Source organism: Aphelocoma coerulescens, chromosome 1 (assembly GCF_041296385.1).
Source record: "Aphelocoma coerulescens isolate FSJ_1873_10779 chromosome 1, UR_Acoe_1.0, whole genome shotgun sequence".
NCBI lineage: Eukaryota > Metazoa > Chordata > Aves > Passeriformes > Corvidae > Aphelocoma > Aphelocoma coerulescens.
The window spans coordinates 117,995,951-118,017,685 of NC_091013.1; the positions used below are offsets into that span (position 1 = coordinate 117,995,951).

The window sequence follows — 21,735 nt, forward strand, 5'->3', positions numbered from 1 at the left end:
GCTAAAGAAAGGAATTGTTTCGATTACACATGAAAGCAAGAACTGCCAATCTTGTGAACAACCAAATGCTTACATCCACATCACTGGCGACCAGTAAAACACAATTTACTACATGTTTCAGTGAAGAAGTACCATTATTTCTTCTTCTCATCTAAACAAAAGGACATAACTTTTGGATTTTTGCACTACCTACTGCACTAAGTGTGCCTTCTCTAACTTGAACAAGCCTGGGTAGCAAGGCTATCAAACAGACAGAAGCATCACTCAATGGAGATCCTTCCTTTAGGTATAAAAACCTGCAACTCCTTTACAAGTTATAATCCTGATACATTTTTCCAAGGAAAAATCACGAGCTTATTTTCATACAAAAGGTATACTTAATGAAAAGCCATTAAAACCTGGAGAAGTAGCAATACCAAGAATTTTTAAAGTGTCAAACAGGAAAGTTTCAGAGAAGTAAAAAGATGCAACAAAGATCAAGAAAAGTCTACAATACATTGTACAAATGTTTTTTTTGGAAAATAGTAACTCCTTAATCCCACCTGTAAAACAGGGAAATTATTTCCCTGGGTAAAGCTAGGCACAGCAAGCACAAAAGCTGATGAGAACCACCATGACTAAGAAAAGATTTTATGATGTTAATAAAAGAGCACTGAAGATTGGAAGCCTGGAGAAGTCAATCTTCAGATAAAGGGGTTGCAAATCAACTGCTATTGTGAATTGTCATAAACTGACTGAGGAGCCAAGTGCACTTCATTCACCACAGCCCAGTTGTGCATGATAGACCCTTATCAGTTTTCCCATCAAGTGCCAGAGGAAGGAGTGACTCCACCTAATCCAGGCCAAGGACACCCTTCTCCATACACAGGCATATCCTCACCACAAATGGAAGCTCACCCTTGGCATCCAACTTGGAAGTAAACAAAACGTGGTTTTGCCACATCTGTCTTGTAAGGATTTCCATTTAAACAGGAATTCACTTGAATCTCCAGCAGCACAATACTAAACTACTAATAAGTACATTGAACACACTGGTTTCCACCAGTCCCACATGTAAAAAACACCATAACAGGTTCATTTTTAAATTTAAAGGGTTTCAAGTAGTTATGGTACTCTTTGAAATTTAGTTACTGCAATGTATGATTGGCCCTTTGCAAGCTTTCATGTAACAAGCAATATCACCATTCAAAAACATGAAAAAGTCCAATATAACTTACAACAGTGCTCTTAAAATTTGAGCCATGAACAAGGATAAAGCATATTTATTCAGGAAGGTACAAAAACCCCAAAATATCAACATCACAAATTATTACATGAGAAAATGGGTGGTGAAAAATTACAGATTCCGCCTTCCCAGAGAAATAAGCTTCAAGGATGCTGAAGAAATCACTATTCACTACTAGTATTCATGTGAGCAACATTTTCATAGCTGAGCCTTAAAATGGTGTATGTAGATCAAATCTGAAACCCAGAGGTCCAAAATTTAACAAAATAAAAGCGTGGCATAACCTAAAGGTTTGGAACGGGTTTGTTTGCAGTAGCTTTGGCTGTTTTTTGGGTTTTTCTTAATATAAAACCAACAAACCGCTATTGATTTGAAGTCCAAAGTAAGAGACAAAAGCAAATACTTTCAAATTTAAGCCCAATAAGTGTGAAAATATATTAAGCCCAAAATCAGAAGAACAAACATCCAAAGCTGTGTATTTTTTTACTTCCAGCACCACAAAGCAAGACAAAAAACAGTTGAGACATACACCCCTTTTTTCTGCCTGCTAAAATAAATCCAGGAAACGCTGTCTTCTCTAGCGTCTTACTACATTTTACTACTTAACTTTTTTATAAACCAAAGAATTGGTTTTCCACCAATTAATGTTAGCAAAGGAGGTAATCTTCCTTTCAGGAGTGGGATCATCCTGGAAGGCTGTAAGCTGATGCTACAGGAAGAACAGATCAAGGAGTGTTTACCCCTCACAGCATCACCTTGTTACTTGAGATGAACTCACCTTGTGTTTATCCCAGTCAGTACCAACAACATAAAATAGCATCAAGTACAGTTATGCAGCCCTGTGGACAACTACAGAAATGCTGGAAGCAACTTGTAATGTTTTGATAGCATTTAATGTTATGAGAACATACCTTGAAAGAGAAATAAATTTCTTTTTCTAGTTAGCAAAATTGTACCCACTTCCAGTGCAATGAAGGAAGCTATATCCATTTTCCAGCTTGTTTTTAAATCAAGTAAACTTGGAAATTCATCCTTCTAATTAAAAAATATTCCCTTTCATTCTCAGACCAAAAAAGCCACCATCTCCTCTATTTCTGCTGCCCACCCCCATTTGTATTTCAGTGTCACAGGGACCTCTCAATGGCTCTGGTTCCTGAGAAACCTCACAAAAAAAATTCAAATTCTGCACACAAACACAAGCTGAAACTCTTCCAAATGTTTAGGCTGAGGGAGTTTCTTCAAGGTACCACCTTTCAAATTTCTTTAACTTACAAAGTAGTTACAGATGCACTGTTCTTTTGCCTGCCAAAGCTGGGAACAGCAGATTTGCTTTTCCCAACATCCAAGTGGGTTTGGAACTTCACAAATAAGAAGAAAAGCCACATCAGCAAATTGTAGTAAGTAACACAGAAACAGCTGGTGAGATGCATAAGCTGGGCACTTGACTCATCTTCCAACTGTCTTTTTTCCCTTCCAGCCACAGACATCTTGATTTTTGCTTCGCCCATGTCATCAGTCTCAAACAACATTCCAAGAAAACATTTCATTCCATTTTGCCTTGAAAGATTCAGGCTGTAACAACTCTCTATGACCCTGAACACCTACAAGACACAGATCCCAAAACTACATGTGGGCTTCAAGATGCCACATTCCAACTTCATCTTTTATCACTGAATTGTGACTACCCATAAATTTATGGAAAATGCCCTTCATAATCCTGACATCTCATCTTTTTTAACTGATACTTAATCGATCCAAAAGTGAAGCTGAGCTACAATACTCCAGGCCTCAAGAGAACTGAATCTGGCTGTTTACAGCAGGTTTTTTACCTTTCTAACATAATTCAAGGATTAAAAGTGTGCACACCAATGCTTTTCAAGGTCCCAGCCACTCTCTTAAAGATCAGTAAGATTTTCTGTCTACAGAAAACTGATCTACAGACTGAAAAAGGCTTTATTTACACCTTGCTTCATTTCTCCTGTAGTTCTTACTGAGTGATGCTCACAGACTTCACCAGCTTAACTACAAGCAATCCAAAAAGTGTTATTTTCAGGAGACAGCAAGCTTCAGCACCATGCCTGAAGCACAGCCATGTGTTTTGATAGGCTGTTATTCTGAAAATAACAATGTTTCTTTTGGGCAGTCCAAACTCCGGGCACCATCGCTATGTAACTATTTCTACAACTCCTACTTCACTTCCAACAAAAAGACAGGAGAGCAGGAGGCAAAGTAGGACTTTTGGAAAAGCCAAATGAGTATTAAGACAAGCAAAACTGTGTTATCAGAGCAAAGTGGAGCAAGGCAGAAAGGCTCAGTCTGCACAGCAGCCAAATACATCCTTCAGAAGATCTGGATAGAAAAGTACAAATATATATTATGTGTATAATTACACACTGTCAACCCCATGAGGGAAAATGAGCTCATGTGGAGCACATACAACTTCATTTGTTGTCAATCCTTAAATGTCACACAGCAACAGGCTTTTCACACCAGTACACCCCCCTAAAGATCTTGTGTTTGTGGAGTTAAAACAGTAGAAAAACCCATTACTAAAAAACATGCTTAAACAAAACACTGATTACATTGAGCGAGCACGACTGCTGTTCACACCAGGCCAAATTTACACAAAACAAGAAAAAAAAAAAACCCTGGAGACAAATTGTTAATATATTAACTTACTCTCAACAGGATTATTTATGCTGCGCATTGTTAAAAAGAAAGTTGAAGAGAAAAAGGAGCAGAGCCCTTTACACACTCAGAACATTGGCTGCTTATGTGGAGAGTTGAACAACTCAAAGTAGGGGAGAGGGCTTGGCAATCTTTCTGCACAACAGAAACTGCAGGAGAAGTCAATACTAGATACACACCACATAAAATAGTTGTATCACAACTATTTTCACAGGAAAATTCTTGCCCTGCTCTTACCATCTTCTGTTTCCTACTAATTCCTACCTTCCCTGGGATTGGCATTAAGATATGAAGCTATCACCCTGCCTGCACTCCCTCCCTAACACATTAAATTCAACATACAGTAAGCACAGAGAAAAAAATTTAAGACAAAGCCCTCAGTGTTGAGCAGAAGTAAACGTCTTGCCAACCAGCCAATGTAACCAAACATGATTGTCATTCCTGACAGTAGTAGAAAATGCCATACTTTCAAAAACATTCTTTTCTCCTTTTACTGGCTCCACAATCTTTTTCAAGTATCTAAGTCTTGAGAAATCATGAAACAGAAGAAAATATAAAAGGATCAACAGCCCCAAGAAGCAACCTATGGGCTTAGTGAGCAGAACACCCCCCGAGATTACTATAAGCACATATAACAGTAAATAATATTTCAAACAGAGTGTTTCACTGAATATTAAAACAGGAACAAAGTGACAACATGGCAGCACATTTCTTTGGATGGCAGAAGGCAATCGTAGTGGTGAGATAAGTCAAAAAGTTGATAAAATGAAGCAATTCTACATAAAATGACCTCTGGGCTGTGTTTCGGGAAGCAGCAAGTGGCGTTGCTGGAATATACCGAAGGTAACTAACGTTCCATCCACACCTGCTGATGAAAGCAACCATGAAAAGCAACCTGTTGGTGCTTGTTACTTTGCAAGACACACCTAAAGGGCTTGCGAGGAGCACAACAATTCCGGACCCGCATCAAGAAAACACTGCTTTTCAAAGGAGAAAAAAAAAATTATAAAACACCCTGGTCCAATTCGGTCAGCGAGACGGGAACTGTTCCCGGGGCCCTTCTGCTCTCTCTGCCTCCCTCCGCCACCCAGGCGAAGCCGCCCGGAATTGTTCTGTCCGCAGCACCGGCCGCACCACGCGTGTTCCCGCAGCCGCCCCCGGCTCTCCCTGCCCGCACCGGGAGCCGCCTTCCCTTCCCCTCTCTCCCCGCCGGGAGCCTCCCTGCGCGCCCGGCCCGGCCCCCGCTCCCCCGGCAGCGCCGCAGCCCGGGCCGCGCCCCGCACCCCGCTCCTCACGGCCCGGCAGCGCGGCGGGCCCGGCCCGGCTCCCGCCGCCGCTGCCCCCGGCGCTGCCCCCCGCGCCGCGGCGCTCACCTGGCAGAAGCGGCGGCAGTAGTACTGGCTGCGGAGAAGAGCGGGCAGCCCGGCCGGAAGCCCTGGCGCCGCCAGCGCCTCCAGCTCCTCGCTGAGCCGCTCCGACTCCTGGTCGCTCTCGTCTTCCGCCATGGCGGCCCCGCCGCCCCGCGCGTACCGAGCGCCCCCGCCCCGCCCCGCCGCGCCGGAAGGGCCACCCCCGCCGCGCCGCCGCGCGTCCGGCCACGCCCCCGCCGCGTCGCGCGCCAATTGGCCCGCCTGCCCTGCCCATCAACGCCGCTCTCACCGCTGGCTCCGCCCCTTGGCAGACGCGCCCTGCGATTGGTGAAAAAGTCTCGCCGTTACTTCAGTCCCGCCTTCCCATTGGCTGCCTGCCCCGTCTGTCACGCCCCCCTCCGCTGCCGCCCGCCTGAGCCCCCGTCCGCTGCGCGCCGCCGCCCGCGCTCTGACTGGCCGGTGCACGCCTCCATCAGCGCTCTCACGCCCACCCCCCAATTTTAATTGGGCGAAAGCACCGCCCATCTCCGCGCCGAACCAATCAGCGAGCGACTTCCGGCGCTGGGCGGGGCGGCCAGCAGCGGGGGCGGTCCGGCGGGGTGGGCGGGCCGTGTGTCTGCGGCGGAGCGGCGCGTCCGGCCCGGCGGGGCCCAGCGCGGAGCGGGCGGCGGCGCAGCCCCGGGGCGGCCCGGGCGCGGGCGGTGGCGTGGCCGGTGCGGGTAATGGCGGCCGGCACGGGGCCTGCGCGGACCCGGGAGTGGGGAGGGGGCTGCGGGGCCTCCCGGGGAAACACCCGCCGTGCGGGGAAGGGCCGCAGCTGCGGGGCCTGGGGTGTGCCGGGCCGGGCTCTGCGCAGCCCCCCGGGCCGGGGAGGGGCGCGTTCAACCCGCGCGGGGCACAGGGCGCCGGCAGCCCGGGGAACAAACCCGGGCAAGGAACGCATCGAGTTCTGGTCCCGGCTACCGGGCGGAACCCGCCCGGTGCTTGGAGAGCCAGACTTGTTGTGCTCCTCGCCCGAGCGGCTCGTGGGGCTGGCAGCAGGGCCGGGGTGCGGTGACAGTGCTCCCAGTCCAGGCCCCCGAGGCCGCCGCCTCGCCGGGAGTGTCCCGGAGAGCGGATCCGTGTGCGCCGGGCACCCCGCGGTGGGGCAGGCAGCAGCCCTCAGCGTGCAACCCAAGCCAAAACTTGACACCCCCAAAAAAAAGGCTTACCAAAAATCTTGTGTTGTGCTGCTCTCAGAATCCCCAGGAATTTTGCTGCAGTAGAACTGCAAACAGCTAGCTTGGTGGGGTGGGGGTTTTTTTGGCCTTTCAGGAGCCAAAGCAACAAGTTTGTGTTGGGTTAAGACTGGTTTTCTGCTTGATTTCAGGAAATGGTTGCTTAGGAAACTCATGTATAAAGCAACAAAAAGAATGCAGAAAGTTACATTGATGCTGGATAAAGATTGTTTAACTTTGCATCAGTCAAAGACTTACAGTTCTGCAAAGTAGCAGTGAGAGTGAAAAAATATCACTAGGAAGGTAGCTAATACCAGAATCTTTGTTTCCTTCTTTTGCAGAAGATTGTAATCTCTTCATGTAGCTATGGCTTAAGAAAAAAGACAATGTTGAAGATAGAATTCTCTATTCCTTTAGTTCCAGGGCAGACAAAAGACTTTCTGGACAGCAGAAACTGTATTTAATTTTTTTGTTTGTTTGTTTTACATGTTGCAACAGCAAACTGGGTAACAAAAGAAAACAAGTACAGTGAAGTGTATCCGGAGGTATCTGGATACTTAGAAGAAACATTTGTTGCCTTTTAGGGTTTTTTTAAGGAAATGGGTAGTTATTGTGATGACGATTCATTTTGCTCAGAAAACCTCAAACCTGAACAGAGCTATTACTTGCCTTCAACTTTACTTTAAAAAGGAGTTAAATTACCTTAGCTGAGATTTGCAGTAGCTACCCCACACCTCATCAACAAAAGGTCCTGTTTGGTTTCAGTGCACTTGACTGGGTTATTCCTTGCTTTGGTGACACGGTCTAGTTAAGAGTGATGTTAAAAAGTGTCCAGCTCTCATGGTTGTGGTCCTCTTTGAAAATAGTTTCTTGTTTTACATTGCAATATATGCAATTTTATGTTCCCATTAGGCTCTTCCAGCAGTAATTGCATTGACAAAATTATTTGCTCTAAGCTCCAAGTTCAGGTTCAATCTAATAGTTGTGGTTTAAAAACCAGGGCTGTTGTTTCCAAACAAGTGCTGGCAAAGCTTTGGTTTGGTTTTGGTTTGGTTTTTTTTTTATGTTGGGGGTTACTGGCTTTTATAAGTGACAGTAATGGTTTTCTTGCTTGCTATGGACAAAATACACATTTTCAAGATGGAAACGAAAAATACTGACTCAACACAACATAAAAGTCTTCAAGGAAAGCAAAAACCCTTTTTGTTTGACTTTAAGTGATGAACAGATTGAATTTTGAGGGTTCTGTTGAGAAACTTAGAAGTGTTTTACTCTGACCCACAAGGAGCTTCATTCTCCCAATTTCTATGGACTTCTAAATTAAGAGCCTTTCAATAATAGTGTCACGAATGTGTCTTAATTATATTTTAGGTGTCAGTAGGTGCTGGGCTGGATATTGAATGTAACCATTGCTTTGTTTCCCAGCTTTGCCTGCTCGGAGGCAGCGATGGAGCGGTTTGGGGTGAAGTCGGCTCCGTCGCGGAACCGCTCCAAGACTGCTCTGTACGTGACGCCCCAGGACCGCGTGACGGAGTTCGGCAGCGAGCTGCACGAGGACGGGGGGAAGCTCTTCTGCACCTCCTGCAACGTGGTGCTGAACCACGTCCGCAAATCCGCCATCAACGACCACCTCAAGTCCAAAACACACACCAAGAGGAAGGCGGAGTTTGAGGAGCAGAACGTCAGGAAGAAGCAAAGGACTCTGACTGCCTCCCTCCAGTGCAACAGCACTGCCCAGACAGAGAAAAGCAGCGTGATCCAGGACTTTGTGAAAATGTGCCTGGAAGCCAATATCCCCCTGGAGAAGGCTGATCACCCCTCTGTGCGAGCCTTCCTGTCCCGCTACGTTAAGAACGGCAGCTCCATACCCAAGTCGGAGCAGCTGAGGAAAGCATATCTGCCTGATGGCTATGACAATGAGAACCAGCTCATCAACACTGAAGACCGTTGAGAAGAGAACTGTTTTCATCCTTGTCGTGAAGTTTTACATATTGATGGTGTGGTTTATTTTTATATTCATGCATATATACAGTGTTACATATTGATTTTACAAGCTATTTTGTATTCTTGTAGAAATGACAATCTGCTCCTGAACTTAGCGGTGTGCCACAGATTGTTGCTAACCCTGCCGTGGACTTCAGAGCTACACTGATGTAGAGCTCGTGAGGAATGTAGGGAGCATCCCTGGCATACACCTGATCTCTGTTCAATCCAGCTGTAACTGAGGCTGAGAAAAAGGCACTTGAATGGAGGACCCCACTTCACAGTGCATCCAAGAAGATGGTGTGGTAGGGATTGCTGATCATGGCAGTGGATTGCTTTGTCCAGTATCCTGTCCCTGAGTGACCAAGAAGAGGTGCTGCATCTGTGAAATGCAAGAAGCTCTAGGATGGTTAGTTAAAGTATCACTGCTATGTTGGGGGAGGACTATTGCAACTTTCTATCCAAGCTTGGTTTACGTTTTGAAACAGGATACATTTTTCTTCTAGAAAACTCTCTTAAGCTGTTTGGTGCAACTGTGGATGTATTCATTATCCAGCTTAACCAGCCAGTCTCTTGTACTGACCTCTGAACTCCACTATTCTCATAAGGCTGGGAGTTCTGCAGGTTTGCCATGTCTGCTTTTCTAAAATCATTGTTCCCTTGTCTTGATTTCACATGCCCCCTTCCATTTCAGTGCCAACATTTGAAAGCTGAGTAGACAAACCAGTAACTGAGTGTGGTTTGCAGTGCAGCTGCTGTCAAGGGAAACTTATGCTGGACCAAGTCCTTAGCAGAGAGGATTAATGCCTTTTTCCTACTAACAGGACTAAACTAAATCTAAATTGGGGATGACAGAGGCACTAAATTGAGGAGTTGGGAAGGATTTTCATTGTGCACAGGAGAAGAGGCTGCTCCATCTCTCCCTGAAGGTCCTTTACACCTCTGGCCTTGTCATCAGCCTTTCAGTCAAGGGAGGTAAAGGGATTAAAACAGTTTTTAAAGCAGTTACTGCAAAGGCTTTTCAGTACTTGTAAGCACAAGTAGGAAGGCACATACACTTTGAACTTATACTGGAATTACAGACCTGGGCTGTATTTCTTACTCTGTGCCATGGCCACATCTATTGGACTGGCAAAAATTTAAATGGGAAATTGAAGAATTTCAATAATGTTACCCTCTCCAAAAACCTAGTAAACTCTTACTGAGCTATTCCAAATTATGATGCCAAATAGTTCACCTCATGCAAGTGTTCTATGAAGGTTTTGAAGGAAATGAAGGGAGTATTGTGCAAAGTGCTGGAATACAACTGACCTCTGCCTGCTCTAGATCTCCTGGAGATGCTCTGGGTTCAGAGGTGCCAAGCATCTCGTGGGAGCACAGGAATCCTCCTTCTCAATGGGTACAATGGCATAAGAATGCTTTAACTCCCAAGGGTGGAGCCAGTTGTCCAGCTTCCTTTCCCCAGTAGAGTTTCACAGCAGTTTATTTACAGCAAAACCAAGGAATTGCTGAAAAGAGACAAAATGACCAGGTTATTTTGGGTTTGGAGCTATTTCCCCAGCTGTATCTAGAGCAGTCTCCTTTGCTGGGCTGAGAGAGACTTACGTACTTAGTAACAACTGGGTTTTTGTGCAATTAGCTCTGCAGAAATGCACTTGTGTTCCATGTCCTGCAGCCTCCTGCTATGAAACCTGCTGGAATAAATGGACAAAGCTAAGAAGCAGGTGGTTTCTTATCCATGTGCACCAGTCCAGGGGTGCTCAGCCCACTGCTGGTCTAGGACTTCAGACAGAAATAACAGTAGCAATTTTTTTATCTAATCCTAGAGATCAAGATATGCCTTCCTAATATCATTTTTTATTGCACAAGCTTGGGTTTAGCTTAAAATCCTTAACTGCCTTGGGCTAGAACTGTTTAATAAATCTTCTGAAGCCAAGTGAAAAGTAAACTGCCAATAGCCTTTTCTGTCCTGACAAGAACTGAAAGTTATTTTCTCACAGCTGCTGTTTCCTTACAGTGAAACAACGTGCTTTAATTTTTAATCTTTTTTGAAACCTTAGCAGTGCTATCTTAGAATTGAAGCAAATGGAAAATTATGGGATATTGAGAAAACAAAAACAGCTAGAGAAATGGGATGATTAAAAGGTAGGAATTTGGGCTACTTCACTCAGTTTTTGCTAACATGGGATTTTCCAGGCTGCATGCATAATGATTTTATACAGGATTTGATGCTGTATGTTCTTCCCTTGACTGACAAACTGACAGACATTTTGAAATGCTTCATGGGAACATTAAATAGACTCTTGCATAACTAAAAAAAAAAAATCAGGTTACTTTCAGATTTACAGTTTTACATAAAAAAGTTGGCAAGTGTAATGAACTCAGTTTGCAGGACACTGCTGTCTTAATAATAGGATGTTTTCATTTAAAAATGAAGCCACAACACTTTTCAAGCTTTTTTGGAAATCAAGATGTTGACCCATTGCAACAAATATTAACAATGGAATAAAACTATGAAAAAGAAAGCACCTCCATGTAATCTAGAAAGAATGAGTAAGTTTAGAATCATGAACATAACCCAAATCATCTTTCAGAGAAAATAGGAGTAACTGGTTGCATTCTGTCATGAAACAAGAGTCCTGCAAACATTCACATTCAGAGCATCATTTTGCCAGTATGGCTGCAGTTGGATAAAACAACTTTCTTTTAACTGCTGTTGATCTCAGGGAAGATTTACAGCAGTAGTTTTCTCATCTATCTACAGCTAAGTAATAACTAAATCCTAGTTTAGAGGCTGTGGTGAAGTTGTTTGAACAGTCACCGTGGGAGTTTAATTTCTTGTGCAAGAATGTATTTCCTGTAATGAAGAAAACTCTCAGAAGTAAAGGGAGGATGATGTCTGCTTTTCACTTTACATCCCTATGTAGGGACAAGCTCTAAGGGATACTTTGTGCCAGGTGGCTTCATGAATATATTTGAACTCTAAATGTAATAGTAAAATAATTAAAAGAAGAGATATCTTCTTCTCTAACCAATACTTAAATTAATTTAGCCAAATTAGCTAAAATTACTGCCAAGTGTTTTCCTTGAAACAACACTTGCAAAGAGTAAAATACAAACAGGAGCATTCTTTGTTGTTTGACTCCTTACATGGACACACCATGATAGTTTCAGCTTGCATGTTCTTGAAAAGACATGAGCAAGCTTCAAAATTTTTAATCATTTTGAAGCCTGTAATTTGGCAGGTCCCATGGGAAGGTGAAGCATTCAGCATAATGAAAGGGAAATCTGTTTTTCAACAGAGGGAGAAACTTGTTCTGCAAAGTATGGGATGTTCTCATGATAGAAGGGCTGTTTTGAGCCAGAGCCCCTCTGAGCAATTCTATTGAGCTGAAGAGTGAGATGCTCCCTGTTAGGTTTTGCAGCATAATGAGCTGGTTTTCAGGAAAAAGGAAAAAAGAGCTGGAAGTTTGGCAAGGATAATCTCTATTTATATTTACATATAAAGAGAGGCAAGGCTCACTGTTGTTGCATTCACATTGTACTCACTGCTACTTTGTGTAATTTGAGTGCTTGTTGTCTTTGTACAATTTTAAAGTCGTGTCTAACTTTCAAAATATTTTTATTTTAACAAAGCTTCTCACTGTAATAGTGCTATTAGAGTTTAGTCTCTTTTGGTCTAATGAAGATGCTTTATTTTTGTTTTGGTGGTAGGGATGTTTTGTTGATGGTGAGTGGCCACAGAAATGGTTTTATTTAAAAAAAAAGTCATGAACTTAAGATTAGGTACTAGAGTGAGGCTGAAGATACCTGGGTCCTGCAGTGCCACAAGACTTCCTGTAGGAACAGTAAGACCAGAGTAAGTGATTTAAGTTTTTATATTAAAACAATACTGAAGAGAAATACTTTACATTGTAAAGTTTTCACTTGGTAATGAAAAAACGGTCTCTTTAAAAAAAATAAAGGTATTCCTTTTTTATAGAATTTATGCATGATCTCTTATTTTACCAATCAAGTGCATCAAGAACATGTGGTAGTTCACATAGTGTGGTGTAATATAAGACAGAAGAAATGGATGGGGACAGGAAAAATTAAGGAGCTGCTGTTGTAGCTTAAGGTCGTATCGAATATTGAAGCAGCTGGTTGATTTATCTGTGCAATGACACTGAAGTCTGTTTCAGGACTGGTTGTACAATCTTCTGTTTCCTGTCAATTCCTGAATTTTCTTCATGGTGACAGAAATTCCCTAAGGATGCCTTCTGCTCCAAGTGAACACCAGGTGGAATGATCATTGTGCATTTTGACACTTCAGTACACAATTTGTAGGTACAGGTTCTTGCAGCTGTCCAAGGCCTCAGATCTTTTCAGGAAGGGCTTCTGCAATGTGGAAGAATCCAAAAAGGTCACAGTTTGATCCCTCTCCCTTGGGGACTTCATGAAAATTGAACAAATAACATCAACCCATCAAAAATTATCATCAAGTGTGGGTTTGATTATTTACACATTTATTTTCCTGAATTCTGACCTGTCTTGACATCTCATGATGGATCAATGATAAATTCAGGCAACCTCTTGACTGATGAATTTATGAATCATTACTTTCTCATTTTCAGTCATTTCCAGGTCACAGCACATTAAAATCAAGTGCTTTTTGTTGTGAAGTGGAAAAGCAGAATAGAAATAAACATACCCTTTGTAAAGTTTTCTTGTGTGGACAATTCCTGTATGAAACAGCACGTGCACACTTGCAAATCAATACATCAGTAAGGATTTGTGTGGAAGCTGATGCAGAACCAGGTGAAGCAAATATTTAAAGTTTAGTAATTCGGCCATGCTACATTTTCATGGTGACATTTTACTTTTTTAACTGAATCAAGGCAGTTCAACCGATATCCAGGATGCAGTAGGATCAAGTACACATAACTTTCAAGCCACAGGGATACTGATAATTAGGTTTGACATTTGTTATTTGCATAGGCTGGAGAACAGACAGTCTGTGGCAGTTCTGCATTTTCTTTTCCTCATCCCACCACTTTTCTACAAGGGTTTTGGAATTTGTAGCTGATGTGGTGGTAGAGGCCTCCTGTTTCATATCCAACAGCAGGGAGCACATCTCAGGTAGAAGCAGAAAGTGCAGGATGAGAGTTGGGATACAGGAGCTACTGCAGCTCAGTTGAAGATACTGTTCAGTAGTTCTGTTCAGAGCTGGAAGAAAGGTAATTAGGGGCTTTAGAGGTTCTTAAGAGGGGTATGTATATTGGTTTGCCTCAAGTGTTTTTTTAATCTGTCCTCCAATGTACAAAATAGCTCTCAAATTCAGCATTGGATTTCACCGCAGTAATTGAGACCTTCTCACCTTAATTCTTCTATAATTAGTTTTAAATTGCTTCCTCCCTCCCCTTCTTTCTGAAGCCTGTCATTACCTCAAGATAAATCCAACAGCTACAATACCCATGGTTGCCCTTAGGGAAGAGTTGTACAGAGAGCAAACCCCCGAGTGGAGCTTTAACCAGCTCTGGACTGAATGAACTGACCCCCATTGTGAGAGCACCCAAGCTCAGCCTACAGTTCAGAACCTGGCTCAAGGTGAGTGCTTTGGTTCAGCAAGGCTCAGCTCATCTCCTGAAACTGAAATTGCTGAGGGACAAGCAGGGAGATGCAGACAATGTCATGTTCTGAAGGAGGAAAGGACTTGTATTGAAATGAAGGAGCTGATCCCTCTTTTAACAGGGAATTACAGGAGTAAGGCCTGGAATGGGCTGCAGGGGCCACCTTGGCTGGTGCAGCAGCAAATCCTGGGAGCTCTGTGATCACCAGTGACAGAAAAGGAGCTGATGGGACACTGAAATGCTGCTGCTCCTTTAAGGCACTAAAACCTCCTTCATGCAGTGTTAAAAGGTAATTTTCAGCAGACTTCCTGCAGCCCACTCTCAGAACGCTGTGTCTCACTCTGTGGTTTCCTGCAAACAGGAAAAATGCAGCCCTGAAATAGAACTTTGGTCGTGTCAGAAGAAAAGCTGAGGTGGGACAGAAAGAACATTGCATAGATTATGGTTGGGATTTTTTCTTTTCACTTGCATTCAGTGAAGTAGCAACAGGCATGAGAAAGGGGACTGCATCCAATGAAGATAGTTTCTACCTATACCAATACTCAGGTCTGAATTTCACCCTGTATTTTTGGAGCCTCTTCCTCCAAAATAATAGTGTCCATCACAGAGAACTGTGCTAGTTGTTATGTTTAAATTGAATTGATTCTTTAAATTCAATTGCACTCAATGAGGTTTTTTCAATACCTGGGGGCTGTTAGGGTTCAGCAAAGTTACTGAGTTACTACAGACAGTGCAAATCAGTGCCCAGCTGGTGACATCTTTTTCTGCCATTTCCCTTTCCTAATTTAGGATTAGGACTGTCATTCCTTCATTTGACAAATACTTATTTTATATTTATTTACCATTTACTATCCCTTGAAATATGCTTTTAAAGCAAAACTAGACTCTTGCAGTGCCTCAAATCCATGGACTGAGTTAAAAACAGAATTAAAAAATCTAAATTACCATTTGGAGATCAAAAATATCTCATTTGTATCTTAATGATATAATAAAAATAGAATGGCTAAAGGTGGTAATTAAGTCTCAACAAGAGAATAACATCCCTGAATAACCAATTTTTCTCTCTGAGCTGGCTGTGGCTGCAGCCATCAGGTGTCTTCACTGCACAAAAATGCAATTTGTGGTAGGAGTGTTTTGGCTCAAGTGGAGCCCTGCTGTGTGTGCAGTTACACTCAAGGAGTTTTCTTCCATAAATATTTTGCATTTAGGCTGGATTGGAATTTTTGTCAGCTTTTTCAGTTCCTCACAAACATTAGTATCATTGTCCTGATCATCATGCACTCAATCCAAACACAAAAATTTTGATAGTAAAAAAGAAATCCAAACATAACATTTCAGAAAGTTGTTCCATTATTTTCTCCAAAATATTACTCTGGGAAAAAAAACCTGGTAATTTAGACTTTGGTAAGCATTTGCATTTTAAGCAGAAGTGATAATTGCTATATACAAAATTGCTGTTTGACTTCAGTTTGGTTCTAACTTTATGAAGAAACTTTGCATGGGCAGAGGTTTTTGGGAAGGTTCAGCTAAGTGCTTCAATGTCTTAAAAATATTTAGGGGGAAAAAGTCTTAAGGACATGCTGAAAATGCAACACATAAAATCCAAATTACTTGTCCTTATGAAGATGCTGAGAACAAGCAGCAGAAACAATCATCCCTTATAGTACAGATTATTATAAATTAAGACATGAATGCCAACTGAGACAATTCAGATGTGTTTGACATCTACCAGTTTGTGAATAGTGAATTTTTTCAGCTTCTTAGTTGACTAATGTTGAATTAATCATACAGAAGCAGTGAACAAGTTTAAAATCCTGCTGTGCATCTCTCCTCTCTGCTTGTAAAATCAAAGCCTCACTTGCAGGAGCATCTTTCAAAAATCAAAAAAATCTGCAGCTTTGTTCATTGCACTGAGGGGACCCAGGAGTCAGAGAAGGAAAAAAGATGTTTTTAAACCCCCAGGACCATCTTCTCTTTCCAATCCCCAGAGAATAAAGGTCTCTCCAGTCATGTTGATAAAAAGGATATTCTTGAACATTCTTCTGGTAATGCTGGCTCAGAGCAATTATCAAGTTTACAATAAGATGCGGCCTCATAATTAAACCTGTCTACAGCTATTAAACATTACAGGTGGAGAACAGAAACCAAAGCAGTCCTCAGTGCACCCTGGAGATAATATGTCTTACTTTATTACCATAGCAGAGCTCCTAATTTAATTGAAGAGGATGATAATGATAATAATTGAGAAACACTCAGTAACTGTGTAGATAAGAACTCCAGCACCTGAGGACCAAATACATTTTGCATCATGGCCAAAGGCTCTTCCTATAAAGGGTCTGCAGCAGTTTTTGAATAAGAGGGTCTGCTAATTTGGACTGATGTGAGGACTGTATTTGCCCAGTATACTCCTAAGATAATTTTTATTTTCTTTTGTTTAATGAGATTATTTTGTTTCAAGTTCTTCTTGGCTGCTGTCGTCCAGGAGATGTGTTACCATGGAAAGGAAGGAAATCCTACAAAAAGGCTTAGAGCTGCTGCAATGGATGCACTCAACTGCTGTTTGAACACCTCAGATACATCCACTGATGAATTGGTCAACATTGATAAAGCACTGCTAAAATGATACAAATTACTACAAATACCAAAATAATGTTTATAGGAGCATCGGAGAGAAAACTCTTGCAAGTCAATCTCTACAGAACCATGATGGAAATTATTTTTTTTCAGTGTACATCCATTTTATCCCTAAGTTTTTCCAATCTTGTTTGGGTTTTATTTTGGTCAAAAGTAAGCTGGGAGTTGAAGCCAACTTATTTAAGCTTTGTATGTTGCAGAGCTATCCAGAGACAAAACAATGAGAGCCCCAGAAAACCCTCCGGTGTACACCAGAAAAACTACATTAGTGCTTCTTTAAAATGGGGGGAAAAGAAGTGAAAAGGAATAAAATTCAATTTCTATTTGCAAAATTATATTCCTCAAAAAAATCCCAGTGGTGATATACATATGTACAATTACTAAAATAAAATTTTCCATCATTCCTTGAGGAGCCTTCTCTGAAGTTCGGGGAAGGTGTTTAATGAGTTGCAGAACTGCTGTGCTCATTACAAGGAAGAACTGGAGAATCTTCCTTACCTGCTGCTGGAATATCTTCGTATGTTGGGAGAGATGAGAAGTTCAGTACCCTGAACAGTACAGCAGCAAAATATCAAACAGGTATGTGAGAACAAATGAAACAGCTCCTAACTGTCTTCACATTTTGCATTGTAAAAAGTGCCACTGTATTTCCATCTGTGCATTGATCCAAACTTCCACCAAATGCTTTTGTGGTGAACTCTAGGCATCTGTGTATTTTAACCAGGCTCTTTCTTCTTCTTTGAAGGTCAGAGGGAGGTGGAAGACTCTGGTTCTTAAACATGGCCAAAGTGATCTGTGCTGAGAATGCTGATCCTGGGAGAGGAAAGAACATTTTAGGCCAACAGAAGGACATCTTAATACTGCTGCTTGCAAACTTGCAGTTTGTTGTGAATGTTGATGGTGTAAAATGACCATGATTCTGATCACTGACAACTGAAGACTACAAATTAAAAGTGATACATGTGCATGGCATGTAAAAGTGAGATTCTGTTTGGTGTGTGGGATTGGTTATGTCAAAGGATATTAGATCATTAAGAACCCATTGATATTTTGTTCCCTAGTTCAGTTTTGGGGTTCATTTCTTTCTTGATGTTTTGCTTATATGAATAGGTATCTGCCATTAACAGAGGGCAGACTGCATTCACTTCAGTGTTTCCCAGCTGACAACTCTGTGTCCAATTTTCTTCATGCCTACTACCTGGAAGGTGAAGAGAAGTTATCAAGACTTCCTAAATCTGAGGATAGTCAGCATCTCTTGTCCTGCTTGCCTGGAAAGTACTCGTGTGCCTTTCAAGCCACTTTTCTTCATTGTTTCCAGAATTTCATCTGTAATGGAAAGTGCAGTCTTTATAAATGAGTTGCAATTGTTTATAAAAGACAGTTCTAAGGTATCCCTCAAGCTGTAAAGCAAAGTTTATGAACTGTCCTCTTACCCTTTCAGACAGGAATTTTTATGCAAAATAATCTCCCACCAAGAACAAATAAAGCTCATAATTTACAAACTGAAGTTCAGTATTTTGCTAGAATTCTGTATGAAGCTAAACTGTAGGAGAAAGTGACATTTGTAGCACCTTCTCACAAAAGCTGCCTAATAAATCAGGTGTGAACAAAAATCTTGACATTACATGATCACTTGTGGCCATTAAGCATTAGATCAGAAGGAACAAATCCAAAACTTTTCTCTACACCTGTAAAACGAAAATCACATTTCCAACTAAGCCTTTTAGGTTAACACCACCATTTTCTTCCATAAGAAAGAATTGGCCTGGCTTCATTAATTAGCTCAGACTTAATTCACCATTCAGACTTGGAACTGAACACTTGCGGAGCTGCTGGGGTCCTACACACTTTCATTTTCCAAACTAGCTTGGGGAGTTCTTAGTTTTGATAAATTTGCTTGCATTTTGGGTCTAGCTGTGATCAGCATTTTGATTTATACCATGTTAAACCTGGTTTGGCACATTTCAGTATCCTAGGGCAGTGATCACCTGGATTATTTTCTTTAATTGTTACCAAGTAGAATAATCCTCCTGGTGAAAGCAGGTCTGGTACTAATGGGAAAACTCTATCCATTACTTCTCTGCCCTGTTTGCCACCAGCCCAGGATGCCTCTATTCCACGGCTTTTCACCTAACAAGAAGGAAAGCAAAGATTGTCATAATACCGAATGATAGAACTGTCTCAACAAGTGACAGTAGCAATACCATTTTTACTATGTATTTCAAATTTTTCCTACCTCTTCAGAAGGTGTTACCACATATGGTGGGTTAAACAGAAGTAGATCAACCTTCCCATTTAACCTTGGAGATAATCCTTTGACCTGTAGGTGAAGTTGATGATTCTTTTGTGTGAGGTTTCTTTTTGGAAACATGAAGAATGCAAATATTTTGTAAAAATACAGTTACATGGTGCAGTTGGTCAGCCATTTTAAATCCCATTTATTCTTGCCTATCTATATAATCTTTTATAAACATATATATTCAGGGTTAAAGAGATGAGAAAATCATCTTTTCTCCATACCAAATGCTGTGAGAAATCAAAAGTAACAATATACATAAGTTCTCATTAAATCAGAAAAGGCTGAGAACCAAGAGCTGCATAACTTTAGACAAAGGGCTGTAATGTCAGGCCACTACAGAATTCCTTATCCAGGATTTTCCAAACTATATCTACAGATTTTTTTTTTAATTAATTCAATAAATGTTTAGAGCTTAATTTTGACTTTTAGAGCTTGAGTAGTTTGCTGGGGGTTTTTTTCCTTGGCAGGGGGTGATGTCCAGAGGTCCCTTCCAACCCTAACTATTGTGTGACTCCATGATCTCCAGTAAGTATAAAAAATTACACAAACTATGAAGGGGATACTATTGAAACATCTCTCTTACCAAGTCAGTAATGACAGGCTGCAGGTGAACATTGTTAAGCAGAGCTGTCTCCTGGGTACAGTAAGCTGCCATGGGGTTGATATCTGTGCATCTAAAAGGGAAATATTACAAAGCGTAAGCTGTAGGCTACTGTACCTGGAAGTTTAACCCTATGAACCACAACCTAATTTACAGAATCACAGAATACTGAGTTAAAAGGGACCCACAAGGATTCCGCCGAGCAAACACAAGTGTAGGCTTATCAATTTGTCTGAGAAATGGGAAAATGGATTTCTAGTCACAGCACTACTTATTTGTTACAGAACCGAAAGTAAATAATTCAGGCTGCACCATAATCTCAGAAATGCTCAACAGACTCTCTTTGCTTTGATTTGTGTATCTACAGAATTGAGAAAAGAATAGTTTTTAAAATGTGAAAATGAGAAATATATATGAGAGGCCTAAGCATCCTTTATTATTTCATGCAACAGTTTAGGTGCTGTTATACTTACATGTACAGTGCACTGGGTCCAAGGATGGAAGAAGCCAGAAATGTTGAAACCACACCAGATCCAGATCCTATTTCAAGGCAGATCTCGACTCTAAAGAGAGAAAACTCTGGATGACTTTTGTTTGTAACATACAAGAGCACCGAAACAGATACAGAATTGGTGAAAACAGTGTTACAGACCACGCTGTCCTCCCAAACAAGCTAAAGTACAGAATCATAGACTCTCCTGAGCTGGGAGGGACGCACAGGGATCATCCAGTCCAAGCCCTGGCCCTGCACAGACACCCCAACAATCCCACCCTGTGCATCCCTGGCAGCGCTGTCCAAAGACTTCTTGAGCTCTATCAGGCTGGTGCTGTGACCATTCCCTGGGGATCCTTTTCCAGTGCCCCACCAGCCTCTGGGAGAAGAACCTTTTCCTGATATCCACCCTAACCCTTCCTGACACAGCTTCAGGCCGTTCCCTCAGGTCACAGAGAGCAGGATCAGTGCTGGCCCCTCCGCTGCCTCTCATGACGAAGCTGCAGACAGCGATGAGATTTCCTCTTCTCCAGGCTCAAGAAGCCAAGCGCCCTCAGCCCCTCCTCGCACGGCTTCCCCTGCAGCCCTTCCCCACCTCCGCAGCCCCTCTGGACGCTCTCTAATGGCTCTGACGCCCGTGTGACAGCAATCCCCCCTCAGCTCACCCCTCCGCGGTTCCCCTGCCTGCCCTGCCGTACCGAGCCTCCCGCAGGCTGCCCGCGTCCCGCTCCAGCGCATCGAGCAGCAGGAAGGTGTCCTCGGCCGGCTCGTACACGTCCCGAAAGGGCCCCCGCGGGCCCAGGTGCCCGTACCGGGGGGTGGGCAGCGCCATCCCGGCCCGCCCGGGCCCGCATCCGGGGGAAGGGGAGGGACAAGGCGAGGAACAGGGCGCGAAATGCCCGCCCCTCCTCAGCGTTGCTCAGTGGCGCTCAGATGTGCTAGCGCTAAAATTCCGGCCGGTGTGGTGGCATCTGATCACGTTGATGGTGTATTAAACACCCTCAGTGTGTCAGCGTGCACAGCGGGCCCCGCGGGGGCCCCTGAGGGCGGACAGGGAGGGCACGGCTGCTCCTCATGTCGGCGTCGGCTGCACAAATGGGGTTTCCATCACGAGAACGGCCACAGGGAGTCAGCACAAACCCAAGGGAAGGAGGTGCTTAGGAAGTTTCTGAAACGCACGGGGGAAACCCTTAACCAAAAAAAGCTCTACTTTCTTGTCATAAAAAGACTGTATTTCTGTGATTCTTAGCCAGCAACACTCGACAGCATCTTTATATCCCTACCCTGTGAACTTCAGAGTCACAGAACCCCGGAATGCTTTGGGTTGGAAGGGACCTTAAAGCTCATCCTATTGCACCCTGCCATGGGCAGGGACACCTTCCTCTGTCCCAGGTCCCCATGTCCACCCTGGCCCTGGACGCTTCCAGGGATTCAGGGGTAGCCACAGCTTCTCTGGGCAGCCTGTGCCAGGGCCTCCCCACCCTCACTCCGTAAAGAATATCTTCCTAATATTCACTCTAAACCTGCTCTCTGTCCATTTGAAGCCGTTCCTTGTCCTGTCACTCCAGGTCCTTGTAAACTCTCTCCATCCTTCTTGCAGGCTCCTTCAGGTACTG

The 21,735-nt window shown here is 43.1% G+C and overlaps 3 protein-coding genes across 9 annotated transcripts in view; 1 reads left to right on the forward strand and 2 right to left on the reverse strand.

Annotated features, from left to right (window-relative positions):
- The window catches only part of ZNF654 (zinc finger protein 654), a 30,549-nt gene extending 25,124 nt beyond the window's left edge, over positions 1–5,425 (reverse strand). The window contains exon 1 of the mRNA XM_069026217.1: positions 5,287–5,425. Within this exon, the coding sequence (XP_068882318.1) occupies positions 5,287–5,418 (132 nt within the window). The 5' untranslated portion in view covers positions 5,419–5,425. The remainder of the gene's footprint in view (positions 1–5,286) is intronic.
- A 501-nt stretch (positions 5,426–5,926) lies between these two features.
- Positions 5,927–12,467, forward strand: CGGBP1 (CGG triplet repeat binding protein 1). Of its 3 annotated transcripts, XM_069026277.1 has the most exons (3): positions 5,930–6,002; positions 7,926–8,497; positions 8,574–12,467. In XM_069026277.1, exon 2 carries the CDS (start codon positions 7,948–7,950, stop codon positions 8,449–8,451), a length of 504 nt encoding a protein of 167 aa, XP_068882378.1. In that variant the 5' UTR covers positions 5,930–6,002; positions 7,926–7,947; the 3' UTR covers positions 8,452–8,497; positions 8,574–12,467. The 3 variants fall into 3 exon arrangements, with proteins under 3 accessions (XP_068882368.1, XP_068882378.1, XP_068882359.1); XM_069026267.1 differs by having other exon boundaries at positions 5,927–5,996; positions 7,926–12,467; XM_069026258.1 differs by having other exon boundaries at positions 7,926–12,467.
- Positions 12,128–21,075, reverse strand: N6AMT1 (N-6 adenine-specific DNA methyltransferase 1). 5 transcript variants are annotated; one of them, XR_011154294.1, is made up of 9 exons: positions 20,818–21,064; positions 20,100–20,189; positions 19,609–19,699; positions 18,963–19,046; positions 18,715–18,856; positions 17,925–18,052; positions 17,225–17,539; positions 13,174–13,688; positions 12,128–12,860 (listed from the first exon to the last, which is right to left on the reverse strand). XR_011154294.1 is itself a non-coding variant. In XM_069026239.1 (7 exons), exons 1-6 carry the CDS (start codon positions 20,949–20,951, stop codon positions 17,946–17,948), a joined length of 648 nt encoding a protein of 215 aa, XP_068882340.1. In that variant the 5' UTR covers positions 20,952–21,064; the 3' UTR covers positions 16,103–17,539; positions 17,925–17,945. The 5 variants fall into 5 exon arrangements, 2 of the variants coding, with proteins under 2 accessions (XP_068882340.1, XP_068882346.1); XR_011154296.1 differs by lacking the exon at positions 13,174–13,688; XR_011154293.1 differs by having other exon boundaries at positions 12,128–13,688.
- Between the last annotated feature and the right edge of the window lie 660 nt (positions 21,076–21,735).